This window comes from Sander lucioperca, chromosome 14, assembly GCF_008315115.2.
Source record: "Sander lucioperca isolate FBNREF2018 chromosome 14, SLUC_FBN_1.2, whole genome shotgun sequence".
Classification (NCBI taxonomy): domain Eukaryota; kingdom Metazoa; phylum Chordata; class Actinopteri; order Perciformes; family Percidae; genus Sander; species Sander lucioperca.
Window position 1 is genome coordinate 8,590,538 of NC_050186.1, and position 18,749 is coordinate 8,609,286.

The window sequence follows — 18,749 nt, forward strand, 5'->3', positions numbered from 1 at the left end:
GTACACTCAAGTTATAGCCACTTCCTGTTTTGATGGCGAAACGCACAAAATGGCCGCCCCGCCACGGCCACGCCTTATGACGAAAAGTTTTTCTTTTAAAAACTTTTCATCTTTAACGTCTTAAGGCGAGACACTACAGGTGAATAGGCTAAAATTTTTAAATAATAGATATCTCCATGAAACTTCCTCAGTTGATTACTTACACAAGTATATAAAAAAAATGTATTACAAGTTTTTGAAATGTTTATGTTTAAATATGCAAATTAGGCATTTTCTCATTAAATATGCACGATTTTGCATATATTTTCGGTAGATAGATCTGAACATATGATAAAGCCAGGTGCAAAATTCTTTTTTCATTTTGTTTACACACAAGATATAAACAAAATTACAGAGGGATTTCAGGATATCTGCTTTCATTACCCAGGAAATCAAAATATACTGTCCATAGCCTTAAAAAATCGATTTTCGCCATGTTTTTTTGCTGACAATGTCACATAAATCAGGGCAGGAATGATTTATTAACAAATCCCTCTGTAAATATCTTCAGAATACTACTAAGTGTATAACTGGAAAGTTTGGTGTACATAGGTGTTACACAGGCTGAGATGTTTCTACTGGAGAATGACAAAAAACTCATTTAAAGATTTAAATAGTGGAATTTAATACATTTCTATTGGAAAAATTGCTCAAAAACAGAATAAATGCTCAGGCCCTTAGTGATAATAATATAGAATATTTCAAGCTCATGACAATTGATTATTTAATAAAATGGCAGGCATATAAGGCCTACAACTGCAGTAACTCAATGAATTAACATTGGCGTATCATGCACAAAGTTGCAGACAAAGCCCACGCTGGACACAGAACAAGACCAACAGTAGCTGTAACAGCTTTTTAAAGTCTAACTGTCCATTCCAGCACCATATGTATTTTAGCTGTGCTTAGACTCTAGACTATGTTTTACACTGGCAGCTGTGACGGCCTCAGCATTCGAGGTCCTGATCATATCAGTTTCTCTCATTGAACTGACCGTCACAACTGAGCTCTGAAGCCACAACTTCTCCATAACAGAAAGCATCAGAGGCTCCTTCATCAAGGTGGAGATGGCCATACTGCTGCTGCTCCAGAGATAAGATAACTAACCAGAACCAGTCCTCTCAGTCAGCTGATGGTGAAGATAACTAACCAGAACCAGTCCTCTCAGTCAGCTGATGGTGAAGATAACTAACCAGAACCAGTCCCCTCAGTCAGCTGATGGTGAAGATAACTAACCAGAACCAGTCCCCTCAGTCAGCTGATGGTGAAGATAACTAACCAGAACCAGTCCCCTCAGTCAGCTGATGGTGAAGATAACTAACCAGAACCAGCCCTCTCAGTCAGCTGATGGTGAAGATAACTAACCAGAACCAGTCCTCTCAGTCAGCTGATGGTGAAGATAACTAACCAGAACCAGTCCTCTCAGTCAGCTGATGGTGAAGATAACTAACCAGAACCAATCCTCTCAGTCAGCTGATGGTGAAGATAACTAACCAGAACCAATCCTCTCAGTCAGCTGATGGTGAAGATAACTAACCAAAACCAGTCCCCTCAGTCAGCTGATGGTGAAGATAACTAACCAGAACCAGTCCCCTCAGTCAGCTGATGGTGAAGATAACTAACCAAAACCAGTCCCCTCAGTCAGCTGATGGTGAAGATAACTAACCAGAACCAATCCTCTCAGTCAGCTGATGGTGAAGATAACTAACCAAAACCAGTCCCCTCAGTCAGCTGATGGTGAAGATAACTAACCAGAACCAGTCCCCTCAGTCAGCTGATGGTGAAGATAACTAACCAGAACCAGTCCCCTCAGTCAGCTGATGGTGAAGATAACTAACCAGAAACAGTCCTCTCAGTCAGCTGATGGTGAAGATAACTAACCAGAACCAGTCCCCTCAGTCAGCTGATGGTGAAGATAACTAACCAGAACCAGTCCTCTCAGTCAGCTGATGGTGAAGATAACTAACCAGAACCAGTCCTCTCAGTCAGCTGATGGTGAAGATAACTAACCAGAACCAGTCCTCTCAGTCAGCTGATGGTGAAGATAACTAACCAAAACCAGTCCCCTCAGTCAGCTGATGGTGAAGATAACTAACCAGAACCAGTCCCCTCAGTCAGCTGATGGTGAAGATAACTAACCAGAACCAGTCCCCTCAGTCAGCTGATGGTGAAGATAACTAACCAGAACCAGTCCCCTCACTCAGCTGATGGTGAAGATAACTAACCAGAACCAGTCCCCTCAGTCAGTTGATGGTGAAGATAACTAACCAGAACCAATCCTCTCAGTCAGCTGATGGTGAAGATAACTAACCAGAACCAGTCCTCTCAGTCAGCTGATGGTGAAGATAACTAACCAGAACCAGTCCCCTCAGTCAGCTGATGGTGAAGATAACTAACCAGAACCAGTCCTCTCAGTCAGCTGATGGTGAAGATAACTAACCAGAACCAGTCCCCTCAGTCAGCTGATGGTGAAGATAACTAACCAGAACCAGTCCCCTCAGTCAGCTGATGGTGAAGATAACTAACCAGAACCAGTCCCCTCAGTCAGCTGATGGTGAAGATAACTAACCAGAACCAGTCCCCTCAGTCAGCTGATGGTGAAGATAACTAACCAGAACCAGTCCTCTCAGTCAGCTGATGGTGAAGATAACTAACCAGAACCAGTCCCCTCAGTCAGCTGAGGGTGAAGATAACTAACCAGGCTCCCATCAGCACTGGTTCATAACACAACATAAAAAAAACTAATTATGACTCATTCAAAAAACCAATATTTAGAACATTGGAGAAAGCAAACAAAGTAGACTAAATTATTATTTGACAGATTATCTTCACACTGTCAGAGATACGAAGAAGAGACGGATCCTGACTAAATACAGGCTCAGTGACCACCAGCTGGGTCAGACAGAGATACACTTCCTCCTCCACGGGGAAAAACTGTCTTCACTAAGAGAATTACACTTTGAAAAAATAGCCAACCGCGGAAATGTCAGAGCGCGTCACGTGACGATTCTGAACGAATCACGTTGTCAGAAATTGGCATCAGCCAATGAGATTGCGCATTTTCAGTTAAATCCCCCCTTTTACTTTCACGATTGGTTGCTGATAAAAAGGAAATGACCATATTTGGATCCGACAGCATTGTACAGGAGAAAGAGAGCTTTCCAACGGTATATGTGATGACGGGGTGCAGACAGCGATCGCGGAGCAGCGGGATGATCTAGAACGCCAACTTTTGTTGAATTTAGGTGAAATCTACTGACGCAAACAGACAAAGTGTAGTAAAATAAAGACCTAAATGTGTATTTCGGACTTTATTTCACCACAAGTCTGAAAGAAGACATGTTATTGAAGACAAATAGCCCAAAATCTCAAAATTGACCAGTGAAAAAAAACCAATGTTTTTGCCTGCCGTGTCTCGCCTTAAGATGGCACAGACCAAATTTGAAGTTGATCGGATGAAATCTCTAAGAGGAGTTCGTTAAAGTACGACATGTGGAAATGGCCAAAATCGCACTTATTTTGAACTTTGAAATCAAAATGGCGAACTTCCTGTTGGGTTTAGGGTATGGCTCTAATGATGTTTTGTGTACATCTCGACATGTTACATATGTGTACCAGGTTTCATGAGTCTACGTTAAACGCGCTGCAGGGGCTAAATTTTTTTAACGTTGTAGGGGGCGCTAGCGAGCCATTTTTGTTCGCCTATTTCCGAAACCCTTAAAATATGTAAATTTTCACCAGACTTGATGCGACCGCCAAATTTGGTGAGTTTTTGAATATGTTAAGCCCCTCAAAAAGGCTGCCGTGTGACAAAAGAAGGGCTGCCCCTTGACCATTTGGAAAAAGACCGACCGACATTATCTAATTATCTGGAGAAACTTAGTAATCAGTATGAAACAGAAAGATATTGATTGGGTCTAACAGTATTGATACAATCCTTCCACTTCAGCGGAGGGAATTACTTATAGGCTATTTGTTGGCTTCTTTAGCCGTGTGTTGCCAATGCGCACATCGGTTTAAATTATGTTTTAATGTTTTTTTTGTTTTTTTTTTCTCTCACAGCGTACCACTGCTGGGGTTATAACTGGAATAAAAGCCTAAAGCAACGACAGTTTATGGAAAGCAGAAGTGTAATTATGGTCATATCTTGGTCCTGACTGATGGGGAAGTGACCAGTTTAGTCTAATGTATTGTAGTGGGTGTACTGTACTGTATATTGGCCAGAATCTGCCTTTGGGGGAGGAGGGGGGCATATCATAGTGGGGGGTCTGGGTGTCCTCCCCCAGGGAAGTTTTAAGCATCGATGACTTCATTTCCGGCATTCAGATACACTTTTATGCACCAATTTATGGTGAAATATCTCCATTGATCCTATGTGAAGAAAAAAGCACAGATGACAATTCAAAATATATCAAACATATAATGTAAAGTATGTTGTTACGTGTCATTGGGCATTTTTAAGTGAGTATATGGAAATCCTGGAGCTTACTATCACGTAGACTACACCACTGGATATTGATAAGCTAAACGTTGTGATTTACGCATAACAGCGTCGGCTTTTTTGCCAGCTTTCCTTCCTGTGTTTTGCCTGTAAAACCATGTCTGTGTTCTTCATATTTATGTAGAATTATAGTTTGTTCTTCTTGTTTAAAAGATGCAGCTCTGGTAGATGTTTGCGATTGGTCGTGGTGCGCAAACACCGCTTCTTTTATGTGAACGTGTGCGTCTCTGGATTGGGAAGCCGTGATGGTTGACTGAACTAGTTGATAACCAGCGTCGTGATACAGGTTATGATGGACCAGGTTGTTAGGGTTAGGTGAAGCCGGATCACTGAAAGAAATCCAGGACATGTTGATCTGGATTCGTAGTACAGGCCTCTGGTCTGGAAAGCTCACCTGTCCTTCTTCTTCTCTTCTTTCTGGCCTTTACCTTTACCTATACCTCCGAGCCACAAGCCACCCGAGGGATTGGCCTTGGTGGTCGGTGTTTACATAAACAAAGAAACATACATGCTGAACATTAAGATGAATTAAACAATAAAACCAGAAACACAACAGCTGTTTAACATATGAATACAAGAGGCAGTAAAGCATATAGTAGGCTATGTATTTTAGGATCGACATTAAGAAAACACTTTCACAAAATAATCTAAAGTATCGACATCCAGAGGGTTTCATTATTAATAAAGTGTAAAACAACATCAGGTTCTGATTGGATGATGTCTGGTGTTGGTGACCAATCAGAAGACAGAAACCAAATCAACATGAAATAAAATCAATAAAACAAGAAATATATCAACAACAAATGGAGGAAAAACGTCCTGAAATCACCAGACTCCATGTAAATAATCAGAACTTTTATCATCATAAAATACAAACATTCAAAGGGGACAGAAACTAAATAAAACACAGTATCAGATAAATATTTATATAATATATAATATAGTGTTGCAGCAGCCGATCCCAAACATCAAACTACTGATTACATTAAAAGACCAAAACAATATGAACTGAGAGTAAAAACAGAGATGCGAGTGTAATAAGAGCCGAATATCTCTGCTGCCATCTGGTGGAGCTGCTACGTTACTACACGGCTCATCTATTCTCAGTTGGCATCACTATGTTTCAGAGATCATCAGACTGGTTTTCTCTGCTCTGGATCTGACAGAAAAATAATCATGTTTCAGACAGAATTATAAGCAGAAAGTTAATATCATATTAATAACACGGAGGAGTTTCTTCAGATAAACAGGATCAGAGGATCATCTGGGTCCAAAATGTAAAGAGTCAACAAACTGAAATAAATAATTATAATACCATAATTAAACAATCCCTTTCTTCAGACTGCAGCGTGTATGTTCACTGTTCTGTGAAGTCTTTGAGTTCTTCCTTCATCTTCTCCAAGTCAGCGATGACTTTCTGACAGAGATCAGCTGACTGGATGATGGAGTCTCTTAACTTTCTGTCCTCTTCAGGGGACGCTGTGAGTGTGACGACTTTCCGCACAGCAGACATTACTCTTCTTCTTCCCAGTTCAGACAGAATCCTCTGTAACTCCTCCATGTCTGTCAGAGTGATTCCAGCCTGAACTTCAGCTGATCTTTCTTCCAACTTCTCACACGTCCTCTTTATTTCTTCCAGGTCCTTCTTCAGACGTTCAACAAACTCCATGAAGTCTTTCCCCAGCTGTTTTACTTTCTTTACACTTTCACTCTCTAATATCCCTTTTTTTACATTTACACCAGCAACAAAAATGGCTGCTGCTGCTGTTGCTATTACTGCTCCTATTGTTCCTACTACTGCTGCTGTTGTTCCTGCTGCTGCTGCTATTCCTTCTGCTGTTGCCCTTGCTGATAATACTCTTTCCCGTCCTACTACCACTGCTGCTCCTACTGCTACTCCTGCTCCGCCTGCAAGTAAGCCAATCAGCATACCATGGGCTGTGACTCCTAGCGCACCAGCTCTTCTGACTGTATCTGTTCTCTCCCTAAACTCTCTAACAATCTCTCTCATCTTTGGTTCACTGCTGTCAAACTCTCTGATGAATGAAACTGAATGTTCTTCAAGTTTGTTCATTAATTCAGACAGATCAGGAGGATTTTCTCTGCTCAATCTTCTTCTTGGAACAAAGGCCATCTCCAGGTCTCCTGGTCCTCCTGAAGAGTTGAGATCTCCTCTTCAGAGTGATGAAGAAGCTGACTTTAAATCAAACTGTGATCTGATGAGATCAGAAAGGTTCTGGAGACAGAAAGAGACACACATCATCAGAATAAACACACACACACACACACACACACACACACACACACACACACACACACACACACACACACACACACACACAGAGAAACACACAAAGACACACACACACACACACACACACACACACACACACACACACACACACACACACACACACACACACACACACACAAACACACAGAGAAACACACAAAGACACACACACACACACTGCTGCAGCTGGGAGGAAATTCAAGCTCACCTTAGATTTCTGACATTTAAAAACTCACTATTCCTTTCACTGTAGAGTATTACAAAACATTTTCTGCTCTCCTCGCCCCAGTCCTGAGAGATGTGTACAACGAGCCATTTCGGCACTGCCGTCTGCCGGACACCCTATCGAAGGCCACTATCTCCCTAATTCTTAATATGATAAATAGTGTGAACACATTGGGAATTGATAGGGCGGGGTATGTGAGTTTATATGACAGGGCTGTGGGGGGACCTCAGACCAGAAGGGTTGGAAAGCACTGATCTACAGTATTTTATATTATTGACCGACCGGTATATTACAGACATGCCTTAATAGTTGTGTTAATCACAATACCGTTGTTTGAATTACATATCTCCGTGTGTGACTAACGTCATCCTTCACAAGCAATCTATCATTAGCCCAGCATGGATAAAGTCCAGCTATGCATCCAACGTATTCATACGAACACACCTAAAACGTCACAATCCAGCCACTTGTAAGAAGTTTGTAATACTGGTTACATAGTTATTGTGTTTTATTAACCTTAATTCTGTTAGCCAAGGCTATATATTTTATTGGCTTGCAAAGTAGCTATCCGTTGCTAACGCTAACGTTTGCTAGCTAATTTATGTCAAAAAGCAGTAGCTAACTAATGTTACTGCCAAGATATGGTTTCATTGTAAGACAGCGTAAACACATGACAACACTTGACGAGTCTTACAACACCTCTCTGGTCTCTAGTGAAATCATATCTTGGCAGTAGTTAGCTAACGTTTCTGCTTTTTGAGATAAATTAGCGTTAGCAACGGATAGCTCCTTCACAAGCTAATATAGCAACATAATTCAGGCTAATAAAATACGGTAACATGTGGCTATAGTGTGACAGGTCTACTGCTGTTCAGTCTCGCATTGCGAGACCTAGCTAACTAAGCTAGTTACAGCGCTGCGAGGCCTGTTCAGATGACATGTCGGCTGCAGTCTCTTATATACAGTCTATGGCTGCAGTGTGTGAGCTAGCTAGATTGCTTGTGAAGGATGAGTCAAACTAACGTTAAACACACAAGGAGATATAAGTCAAAGAAAACAACGGCATTATAGTACACACAAATATTAAGACATTTCTGTGATATAAGTCAATAATACAAAATACTGACCGAAATGTGTTTTAATCCAGTAACATTGGTCGAACAGCTCCACTGTAGTCAGTATTTGCTGTACCAACAGGTGTAAACTGAAAAAGACTGTTCCTCCTAGATTTTTGTTTTCTGCTACTTGCGATCTAATTGGAGATTAACAGCCAATCAGAATTGACCTTTTGATTCTGCGATTGGTTGGTTTTGTGGCACACTTGTAACGCTGTGAAAATCTGATCGAGCGTGTCTAGAGTTGAGCGCGTAGAGAGAAGAGGTTGAGAGCGAGGGAGACATGACCGGAGCGCAGCAGCGTCTACCTGCGAGCAGAGAAAGACATGCAAATACATTGATTGTGCACAAAATAGGTTTTTGTTTACTCAAACTGAATTCTTTTTTGCGAGTGTACATTTCTGTTCAAAATGCAATGTAATGCGCTTGCAAAATATAGTTCTCTGTGCTCAAAACATACAATTACTCGCTCAGGAATGTGACACATATATAACGCCATATACGTTAGGTTGATAAATGAGGGCCTATAATTCTATTTTAAATGTAAACTCTATTCCTTTATTTATGTATGTGAATATTTATGAGTGTTTCTAGTCAGGTAAGGAGTAATTCTATAATATAAAATTGTATAATTAACATAACAAAGAGAAACTTTCTTTGAAGAAAGTTCAGCAGACTCATAAAGCTGCTGATGATCCAGTGAAGACACTCTGAGAATACTGGTTTCATCAAGCAGATATTTTATTAATTATTCTCAGAAAACTACATCAATCAGGATATTATTTCATGAGCAACAACAACATATATTTAATCACTCAAAATAAAAAATTAAGTAAACATAAATGGATCAACATGTTTGGCTTCTGAAATATTATAACTTGTCATTAAGCATGAAGGGTATATAATATATAATCACACATTGATTATAACATAGGCTACATCAAATATAAATCCATTAGATTTCATGATTACAGTTTAAATAAGAATATTTATGAGTTTAGTTCTGTAACATGCTGATTAACTAGAGTTAAGTTAACATCACGTTTAACTGCTATATAGGGATATTTATGTATTATAAATCTCAGTGATGTGTTACTGACCCACCACCATCAACATTAGAGAAACATCAGAATAAATCACAGCCTCGTATTGACTGAACAGCACATTAGAGAAATGTTAAAAACAAAGTCATTACACATTTGACATGTTCTTATGTAGGTTTTAAATCAGCATCACACTTGATAGAACTATAATGAAACACATTTGATCATCAGTGTAGATCTTGTTTTCTACACAGCTTTCTGCTCTCAGTGATTTTGTTCATCTACTTCATCACTAATTCTTTGCTTTACCAGCTGCTTGGATTCCTTCATCTTCATCCATTCGACATTTCATCTCTTCCAGTTTCTTCTTCTTCTCCATGTCTCCTTTCTCCTTCATCTTCTCAATCAGGAAGTCCAAGTGGTCATAAATGGACACTGCATCAATCTTCAGAGTGGTCTGCTCCAGTTGGACAACCTGCTGAAAGGACTCTTCCAGCAACCGATCTTTGTCTTTCTGAAGTTTTTCCATGTCCTTCCCAAGAGTTTCCAAAAGGCTCTCTTTCTTCTCAGCCTCTTCTTTATTCTTTTCATACTTTGCTTTCACACCTTCTACAGTTTTTTGAGCTTTTCTTGTCTTGTTCACATACTTCCACTTTTCTTTCACATGATCTGATGCAGGACACTTCCTGGTACATGAAGTGCAGCGGCCATCTTTCATGACCTCACACCATGAGGGATACCAGGCCATTGTGCATCCAGGATAGTGACAGTTCTCCTCACAGACAGTACAGCAGGTTGCTGCTTCATAGAACACCAACCACCACATCCCACCATCAATAGGTTCTTTATCTTTGTAGACCTCATCAACTTCTATAGTGAACTTCTCATTGTTCTTCATCTCTTCTTCATGTTTCTTCAGAGCCTTCTGAGTCTGTTCGATTTCAGTCTTTTTAAGGTCAATCAACTCAATTCTGTGTTGCAGGTTTTCGATGCAGGTTTTCAGGCTCATTGGTTCCTCCAGAACCCCCACGGTTTTCTCCAGCTTTTGAGCTGCATTTTTTCCCAATAGGTCTGTGAACTGATTCATTCCTTTCATTGATATTTTATCTGCATATTTAAGGTCTTCTTCATCCTCTGTCCTGTCTTCATCTTGGCAGTTATCAAACAGGAAGTGAACAGGTTGATTCTTCTCATTTTTGGCACATTTAATCTTTGCAGCCTCGAGAGCTTGTAGAACACCTTTAGGTGCTCTTCCATTTGAGTGTGTGATGAGAGCGACAATGTTCTTCTCCATGTCTTTTCCACACAGAGACACCACTGAATCAAAGATGTACCTCAGTCGGTCACTCAGTCGATTCTCACTGGCTTTCATCACCAGACCCACTGCATTAATCTCATCAACTCCATCCTCTGAGCGGAACAAGTCAAATAATCTTTGATTGATGATGTCATCATGTTCGATCCCTCTGTAGTTTCCGTATCCAGGAGTATCGATGATGGTCAGAGAGTAGGGCAGAGTTTTATCTTCAAAACCAAAGATCTGGTACACGATCACATCTGATGTCTGACTTTCTGATTGACTTCTCTTCTCGTCTTCTACGATCTGAAACCAGACATCATCCTCCCACTCCACTCCCATGGCGTAGTTGACCAGAGCGTTGATCAGAGTAGATTTTCCTGTTCCTGTTTCACCAACAAGTAAGATGGTTTTGTTTATCTTGTTTGGATTTTTTTCACCAAGAGTCATTCTTGTCAGAGTTCCAATCTTCTCTTTCTTTGGTATCAGCTGGTAGACAGCAGGAGATCCTGATTGGATCAGAACACTTTTGGAAAGTATATCCTCATATTTCGAAGAGGAGTTAGTGTTCCTGTAAAAAGGTAAGACATTAGCTCAAAAACTACTGAACATTGAATGAAATGACATGAAATCACTATACTCTTTTCTTTTAACTTAAACCTTTTCAAAACATGAATCTAATATAGTAATGTAATAATGTAAGGTAGTTATGTAGGTTTTGAAAGTAATGTAATAATATCATAATGATGACTCTGTGTATTAAGAAGAGGAGTTAGTGTTCCTGTAGAAAGTAAAGATATGAGTTAAAAACTACTGAACATAGAATTACATAAATAACCACTTCACTTCCTGGGGTCTTTAATAAAATCCTTATACTCAAAAAAATAAATCCATGAAATATAAATCTACAAAATGAGCAGTTACACGCCATGTGTGTTCATCATTCAAAACAATCAGCATTATTTACATAATGCTGATTGTTTTTCTGATTGATTTATTTACATATTTTTCTTTATATGAAAGGCGGTTTTAAAAATAATAGTAATAGTGAAATGAGGTAATCATGTAGTAATGTAATAATGCAATCAACCATGAAGCACGTGTTGCTTAAACTTGTACAGCTATAAGCTCACTCACTCTACAACTACTTGTGTTCTTGTGTTGATTTTATTAGAAACTACTTTTTCTAAGTCTGGTTCTAAATGAACAGAGACCTGATTTTGATCATTTATAATCAATCCAAGACTTTTTCTCTCGTTGTCAGTTGTCTCATTATGTAGTGAAATGTGATCCAGCCATGTTTCATTGCATTTCCAGAATAAAACAAATCCTCAAATACAACGTTAGACAAAAACATCAATATTACAAATATCATGTATTTGTATCTTTCCTATCCGCCTTGCGGTAATTACCACGTCACTTCTGGAGTCTTCAGCTGATTTTTTTAAAGATTATTACGGTGCATAACTTCCTGGAACAAAACAGAGCAACGTGTTGTTGCTGGTGACAAAACCACTCATTATATATGTACAGTACATTGAAGAGATACTGGCGTTAAAGACCAGCTGATCTCTGTCCGATTATGTGAATGAATGCCCGCGTTGCATTGGGGGATATCAGCTTTGAATGTGCCCAGCTTGGCTCGTATCTTGGCCTACCGTTTTGTCTTATTTACTGTAATATTTCACCGGTAATAAGACCAAAATACTATGATTAAAATAAAGAAATGCATACCATGATAACATCCAGAGGTGGTTTCTCTAGGAGGCTAAAGGAAGCCTGGCCTCCCAATAAAAATATAAAACATAATTTAAAATATATAATAAGTTTTAGTTTTAAATATAATTTAATTTTTTTTTTTTTAAACTGGTCGGCCTACCCCGCAGCTGGATCAGAATGACATAATAGAGAGCGCTGCTCATGTTATTCAGGAAGAAATAGATAAAGAAATAAACACAGTGTCATTCATAGCAGTGGAAGTGTATGACACCACAGACATATCATGTAAGTGCCAATTGACTGTCATAATCAGCTACGTAAATGAAAAGGGCATGATACGTGAGAGGTTTCTTGGTTTCTTTGACGTAAGCCTTGAACGAGATGCTGAGGCCATAACTGCTGTGGTGATCTACAATCCTGAAACAAATCTCATTTGTCAGACATACGATGGAGCAAGCCGCATGAGTGGGCAAAGAGGCAAGGTGAAATCTCCACATGCTCTGTTCATTCACTGCTATGCACACAAACTTAACTTAGTTTTGGCTCAGGGGACAAGCAACATCCAGGAATCAAAGCTCTTTTTTGCCTCTCTTGACTGCTTCCACAACTTATTCAGCCGTTCATGTAAACAGACAGCACTACTCGCTGAGGTGGACAATAGTATCCGAGTACCTGGTGGGAGTACCACTCGGTGGGGCTTTAAAAGCCGGGCCGTGCATGCTGTACATGAGGGACGTACATCATTGATGATTGCTTTTGACCGGATCACGACTGAGCCTGGATGGGATAACGATGCGATTGCACAGAGCTCTACCCTGAAACAGGAATTGAACGACTTGATTTTATTTTCATGCTTTCAAACCATTTTTGGCCACACTGAACTACTGTTCCAGGTACTCCAGAGCAAAGCCAGAGTCAACAGCACTCTTAATGCACTGAAAGCTGCCCGAAGTAGCGAAGCATTCAACCGGCTGTATGAGAACACGGTGGAGAGTGTTGGAGCACCAAACCAGCGACGCAAACGCAGCCGTCGGGCCTGGGAGGACTTCGAGCTAGGAGTCAGCGCGGCTGGTGACCAAGAGGACACGGGCTCCATGGTTTACTATCAACGCCTCTTCTTCCAACTACTTGATGGCATTGTGCAGCATATGACACGACGATTCCAAGACATGAAGAATCTGAGTTTTTTTCATGTCCTGGATAATGCACTGTTCAAGACCCGAGCCGTGAGATCACTCAGCTGGTTGAGACCTACCCACTGTTTGATGAACAGAGACTGAGAAATGAACTGCAGGTCATCTATGCAGATACTCTCTTCTACAAGCCACCAGCTGAGCTGCTGGATATGCTTGTCACAGATGAGCTGACCACTACCTTATCTGAGGTTTGTAAGCTACTGAGGCTGATGCTCACCATACCCGTTACAAGCACATCTGCAGAAAGGTCTTCTTCCTGCCTGAAAAGGATTCAAACCTACGTCAGAAACAGCTGTGGACAAGAGAGACTGGGCCACTTGGCGAAGATCTCAATGGAAGCCACTGTAACACAAGACCTGAAGTCCTGTGGAGAGCTGTATGACAGAGTCACTGAGCGTTTTGCCACAATGGAGGATAGGAGAATGTCTTTCCTCTACAAGTAGAGGTAAGTTAAAAAAAAATTGGACTCACACAGTGACTATATATGACTCCCGTGTCTATAGTCAGCACAGCGGACAGCGACATGGCCCCACCACGTAAAATAATATGCTCCTCCATCTATTGTTTTATTGCTATTTTGCAAAAAGTTATACAGTTATATATTGTTTTATATATTGTCTGCGGAGCATAATCACAATTAGGCTATTTCACTATAAGCACATACATGGCATTCCTTCGTATGCAGTCCGTAGCTGGTGCCACCTACTGGGCTATGTAGTCTGCTGTCATTGTGATGGGGTTTGGACATTTCCATTGCCTGTTTTTGTATATTTATTCTGTATATTTCTGTTTAGTTATCTCCTTGTTTATTGTGTTTACCCTGTCTTGACTGTGTTCTGTGTATTGTGTAGTTTTTGGTTAAGTCCGGTGTTCTCTGTTGTGTTGTGTCAAGTTTCTGTGTTTAGTTGATTTCATGTTTTCTGTCGGTGGTTCCTGTTTCCTGTTTTTTTTGATAGTCTGTTTTCTGTCCTGTCATGTCTAGTTTTACTTTTTGTGTTCCCACCTTTGTTGATTGTCCTGCCCCACCCTGATGTGTTTCACCTGTTGTATCACCTGTCCCTCATTTGTTCATTACCTCGTGTATTTAACCTCTGTGTTCCTTTTGCCTCTTGTTGGATTGTTGTGTATCCGTTTGTGTCAGTTTGTGTTTTCACCCTGTCTATTTTTTGCCCTGTTTGGATTCATCCCTGCGTTGTTTTGTAAGTTTTTCCTCATCAGTTTTTCCCTGTGGTTTTTCCAGCCACTGTGCTGCTGTTTTTTGTTCAGTTAATAAATCCTCGAAGCTCAACCCTTTCTCCTGCCTGCCTGCCTCTCTCTCTCTGCGTTTGGGTCCTTTTCCCCTGCTCACTACAACAGTCATGCTTCAAACAACCAATTTGTTGTTTATGTTTAATGTTGAGCCTGTATAGATCTGTTGTGCGTGTCTCTTTTTAGAGCGAACAGAATTGTTTCTTGTTGATTGCAGTTATATTGTTGATGTCCCTCATAGGCACATACTTTTGTTTTTCCTACGTGGTGTTGCACAGTATTTGGAGAGCGAAAATAAATCACACCTCGTGGTCTTTTGTAGGCTTAAATGCAATAGTTCCCTACGAATGGGATACAGGGGCGAATGAACGCTTTGGCTTTTTATTATTTAATCTTTTTCTGTAGCCTAATCGTATGTCCTTATATTTCATTATTTAATCGTATTTTATTTTATTTTTGTTTTAGTTATTTTATGACGTATTTTTTATTGTAAATTAATTTCTTGTGACCAAGAGGTTTCCCACGGATTTCTGACCTCTCCAGCACACACACTCTCTTTCCATGTGAAATACATTTGATTCGTGATGTATTGTTTTCTATGATGTGTGCAAACGAATAAAATCAAATAAAACAATCTTGACAAAAGCATTTTGTTTTTACATGTGGGTGAGAAAGGCGAAATATTGCTGAGCACCATCATGTGCCAGACTGCCAGTAGGCTCCATTCATTTAAAACATTGATTTCCCACGAAGCTTTACGCGGTTACGTGTCAGTTAAACTTTTCATCTCCAATCCTATCTGTATTTGTGAGAAGTGGCGCTGTGAGTTGAAAGCCTACTTTATGGCTTTATTGTTGAGATAATAGGCGTGTGTGTTTGTGTCGGCCGCTGTCCTAAGGTTCTGAAATGCAAACTTCGACAACTTTTTTTTTTTTTAAAGGGCGTGCACCCGTCAGGAAAACATAAATCGGCGCCTATGTAAGGCAATATGATCTCCATACTAAGCTCACTGGCTTCCTCAGTAAAATTTGCCACGCACCACCACTGATGACATCATCAGCTTCCCTGGCCGAAATAGTCCAAAATAATAACATTAAAAGAGATACATATAAACCATGAAAAGATCTGGTGAATAAATGTTGATTAAAACAGCAGTTATTGGGCTAAAAATACCAATAATATCAAAGCTGTATCCAGCTTCTCTGCTGCAGCCGACTGGCAGAAAGAATCGTGCTCTGATCACATAAGATGCTTCCCATTGAAATGCATTAGTTTAAAAAACGTGACCCCAACACGTAAATCTTCACAATAACGTGATGGTATCACGATCTAATAGATTTCTTTTTGTGATGCCATCATGAACTGCCGTGAGACTGGGTTGTCATTAGAGACATTCGCCAACACCACAAGCCAGGACATGAAAACCGTGGTGGCTAAACTAGCTACGGTGTCTTATGAGAATGCAAGGCTAAAAGTTAAATTTATCAATCTGGAAAACAGAAGCTGCCGAAACAACATAAGACTAGTCTTCCTCCCCGAGAACATTGAAGGTGCTCAATTGACAGCTTTTCTTTTCTCAACTTCTAGTTAAGGTTCTTGGCGGACAAATATTGGATTCAGCCCCGGAGGTGGAACGAGCTCACTGCACGCTAGCTCCAAAACCAGGCCACGGCGAGAAGCCTCGGGCTGTCGTGATGCGCTTCCACAGATTTCAGATCCAGGAGTTGGTGGTGCGTGAGGCTCGAAAGCTGCGAGGCAAGTTGAAATCCAAGGGCTGGCCGATCCACATCTTTGAGGATTACTCTCCCGCAATAGTCTAGCAACGCTCCGCATACCGAGATGTGCTAAAGAGCTCTACAACCTAGGCCTCAGGCCCGCTCTGCATTACCCGGCCAAGCTGTTCATTACAACTGGAAAAGGAATGAGTGTCCGGCTCACTTCGCCCAAGGCCGCTCAGGACTTCATCTCTTCCCAACACCGACGCAGTTTGGGACCCACAGAGGATTGAACTTGCCTGGCAACGTAGCGGCTATGGTAAAACTGCCCGAATAGCTTGTTTTTGCTAGCCTCACGCCCACATGAGGGGTTAATGTAGCTTGATGGCTACCGTTAGCAACCAGCCTGCTAGTGCACGCTAGCCCCCGCCTCGCTGTATGCTGATCTGGTAAGACTGTTCCAAGATTCGTAGCTACAATCTGCTAATGTTACCTCAAGCTTATCTTTTCTAATGTTACTTAAAGCTTTTCTTATGGCTGTTTGTGTATTTACGTTCCGTACTTTGAAGACTCTTCTTGCCTTAGCTGGCATGGCTAGTGTTCAGCTGGCACATTTCAGTTGAGTCTTTGCCCGGCATGTACAGGGCCGCCGTGGGCCTCACGTAGCCGAGGCTGCAATGTGGCAACATATTTCTGTTATGTTTCTGTTTGACTAGAGTTTGACTATACTTTTGCTCAAAGTTGTAGCAGCAACACACAAATCCTTTTTGTGAATCTGTTCTCAAGTCACAGGTGATACTTCAGTAAACTCTCCCACAATAACATTTTTAAAGTTTTTTTATATGCCCTGCTGACTCATGTTGCACCTTGTCAGTATTATTTATTTTTATTTTTTATTTTTATTTATTTATTTTTTCCTTTCTTCGACGAGGTGGAGACCTCAAGTGCTGCCAAGCTGATGGCCTGTTTCTACTGATATTGTTCTGGTATTGGACTGATCTGTTGTTTTGGGAGTTGGGAACGCTTGGATCCCAAACTGCTGATGTATTCTCAGCTCTGATAGCCGACAGCTGTCTGCTCTGAACAAATTCACGTCACTCACTCTCTCATGTAGCCTACACACTAAGCACCGAGCTATTCCCCGGTCTTGTAACACAAGGAGAGCCTGCCAGAGCTTCTTGTATTTGATCCGAAAGTCCGAACCATCCAAAGAAATGCTTTCACACTATAAACGAACCGGACCATGGTTCAGACCACCACCTTTTTATTGGACCAATAAAAGGAGGTTTCACACCTGTAATTTTGGTTCAAACAAACAAACAAACACTGAAACAGTTTTGTAAACCTTAGTATTACTCACGTTTCCATTTTTACGGCTTCCCAGGAGCTTAAGGATGGAGCACTTTGAGTTCTCTGGAAGACAGAAAAACAGGTCAGTGATCTTCTCCTCCTGTTTTGTTATCAGATAATTATGATTGAAGAGTGAAGTAACACAGCCCTTTAGTCTGTCATTTAAAATCCCCCCCAGTGAGTTTATGAAGTATGGGGGGTGGGGGGGGTCAGGGGGTGTGGCTCTGCTAAGCTATCTCAATAGCATTTCTGCGTTATGACATCACAGTCTTTTTGAGAGAGAGACCATAACACACATCTCTTTATTGATGTTTTCATTAAAAAAAAGTTAGACTTAAAACCTGCTATTAAACATCCTGTAAACATTTTTAATCTGACATGGAGTCATTTATTAAGCTCAAATATCTTTAGAAAGTGAAGCCCTCATAATTTGAATATTGTTCAAACAACAACACTGGACCCACTGGAGGGTCCAGCAGAGTTAGAGGTGTTAAACATTTTACATTAATGCCACCTATCAAATGGAATAAACACTTTACTACTTTTCCATTTGTGTTGTTTTTTTTTAAATATATTTGTTGGCATGTTAGGCCGTTATTTGACAGGACAGCTGAAGATAAGAAAGTGGGAGAGAGACGGGGAATGACACGCAGCAAAGGGCCGCAGGTCGGAATGGAACCTGCAGCCGATGCGACAAGGACTGAGCCTTTGTAAAAAGGGTGCACACTCAACCAGGTGAGCTACCTGGGCACCCCTTGGTGCTGAGAGGTTTTGTAGCCCCCCCCAACTAACACTATAAATAATAAAAGTACGTAATATCCATGTTTGTCTATACACTGTGAAATGTATTAGTTTCATCCAGGAGATACAGCGGTAACTTGTCTCTCTCTATGAAATGACCAAATCATGTAAGTCTACTTAACCATAAACACAAAAATCAGTCTAATCAATAACAGAAAAACTGTATTTAATAATAAAAAAATATATGGAATTTACAACAATTTATA

At 40.6% G+C, this 18,749-nt stretch overlaps 1 protein-coding gene across 1 annotated transcript in view; it reads right to left on the bottom strand.

Moving 5' to 3' along the window:
• Window positions 1-8,897: 8,897 nt before the first annotated feature.
• Window positions 8,898-18,749, bottom strand: part of LOC116057119 (septin-1-like) — a 50,431-nt gene continuing 40,579 nt past the window's right edge. The window contains exons 4-5 of the mRNA XM_035991874.1: window positions 17,753-17,805; window positions 8,898-11,085 (exon numbers count right to left, since the gene is read on the bottom strand). Of these exons, the coding sequence (XP_035847767.1) occupies window positions 9,510-11,085; window positions 17,753-17,760 (1,584 nt within the window). The 5' untranslated portion in view covers window positions 17,761-17,805 and the 3' untranslated portion in view covers window positions 8,898-9,509. The remainder of the gene's footprint in view (window positions 11,086-17,752; window positions 17,806-18,749) is intronic.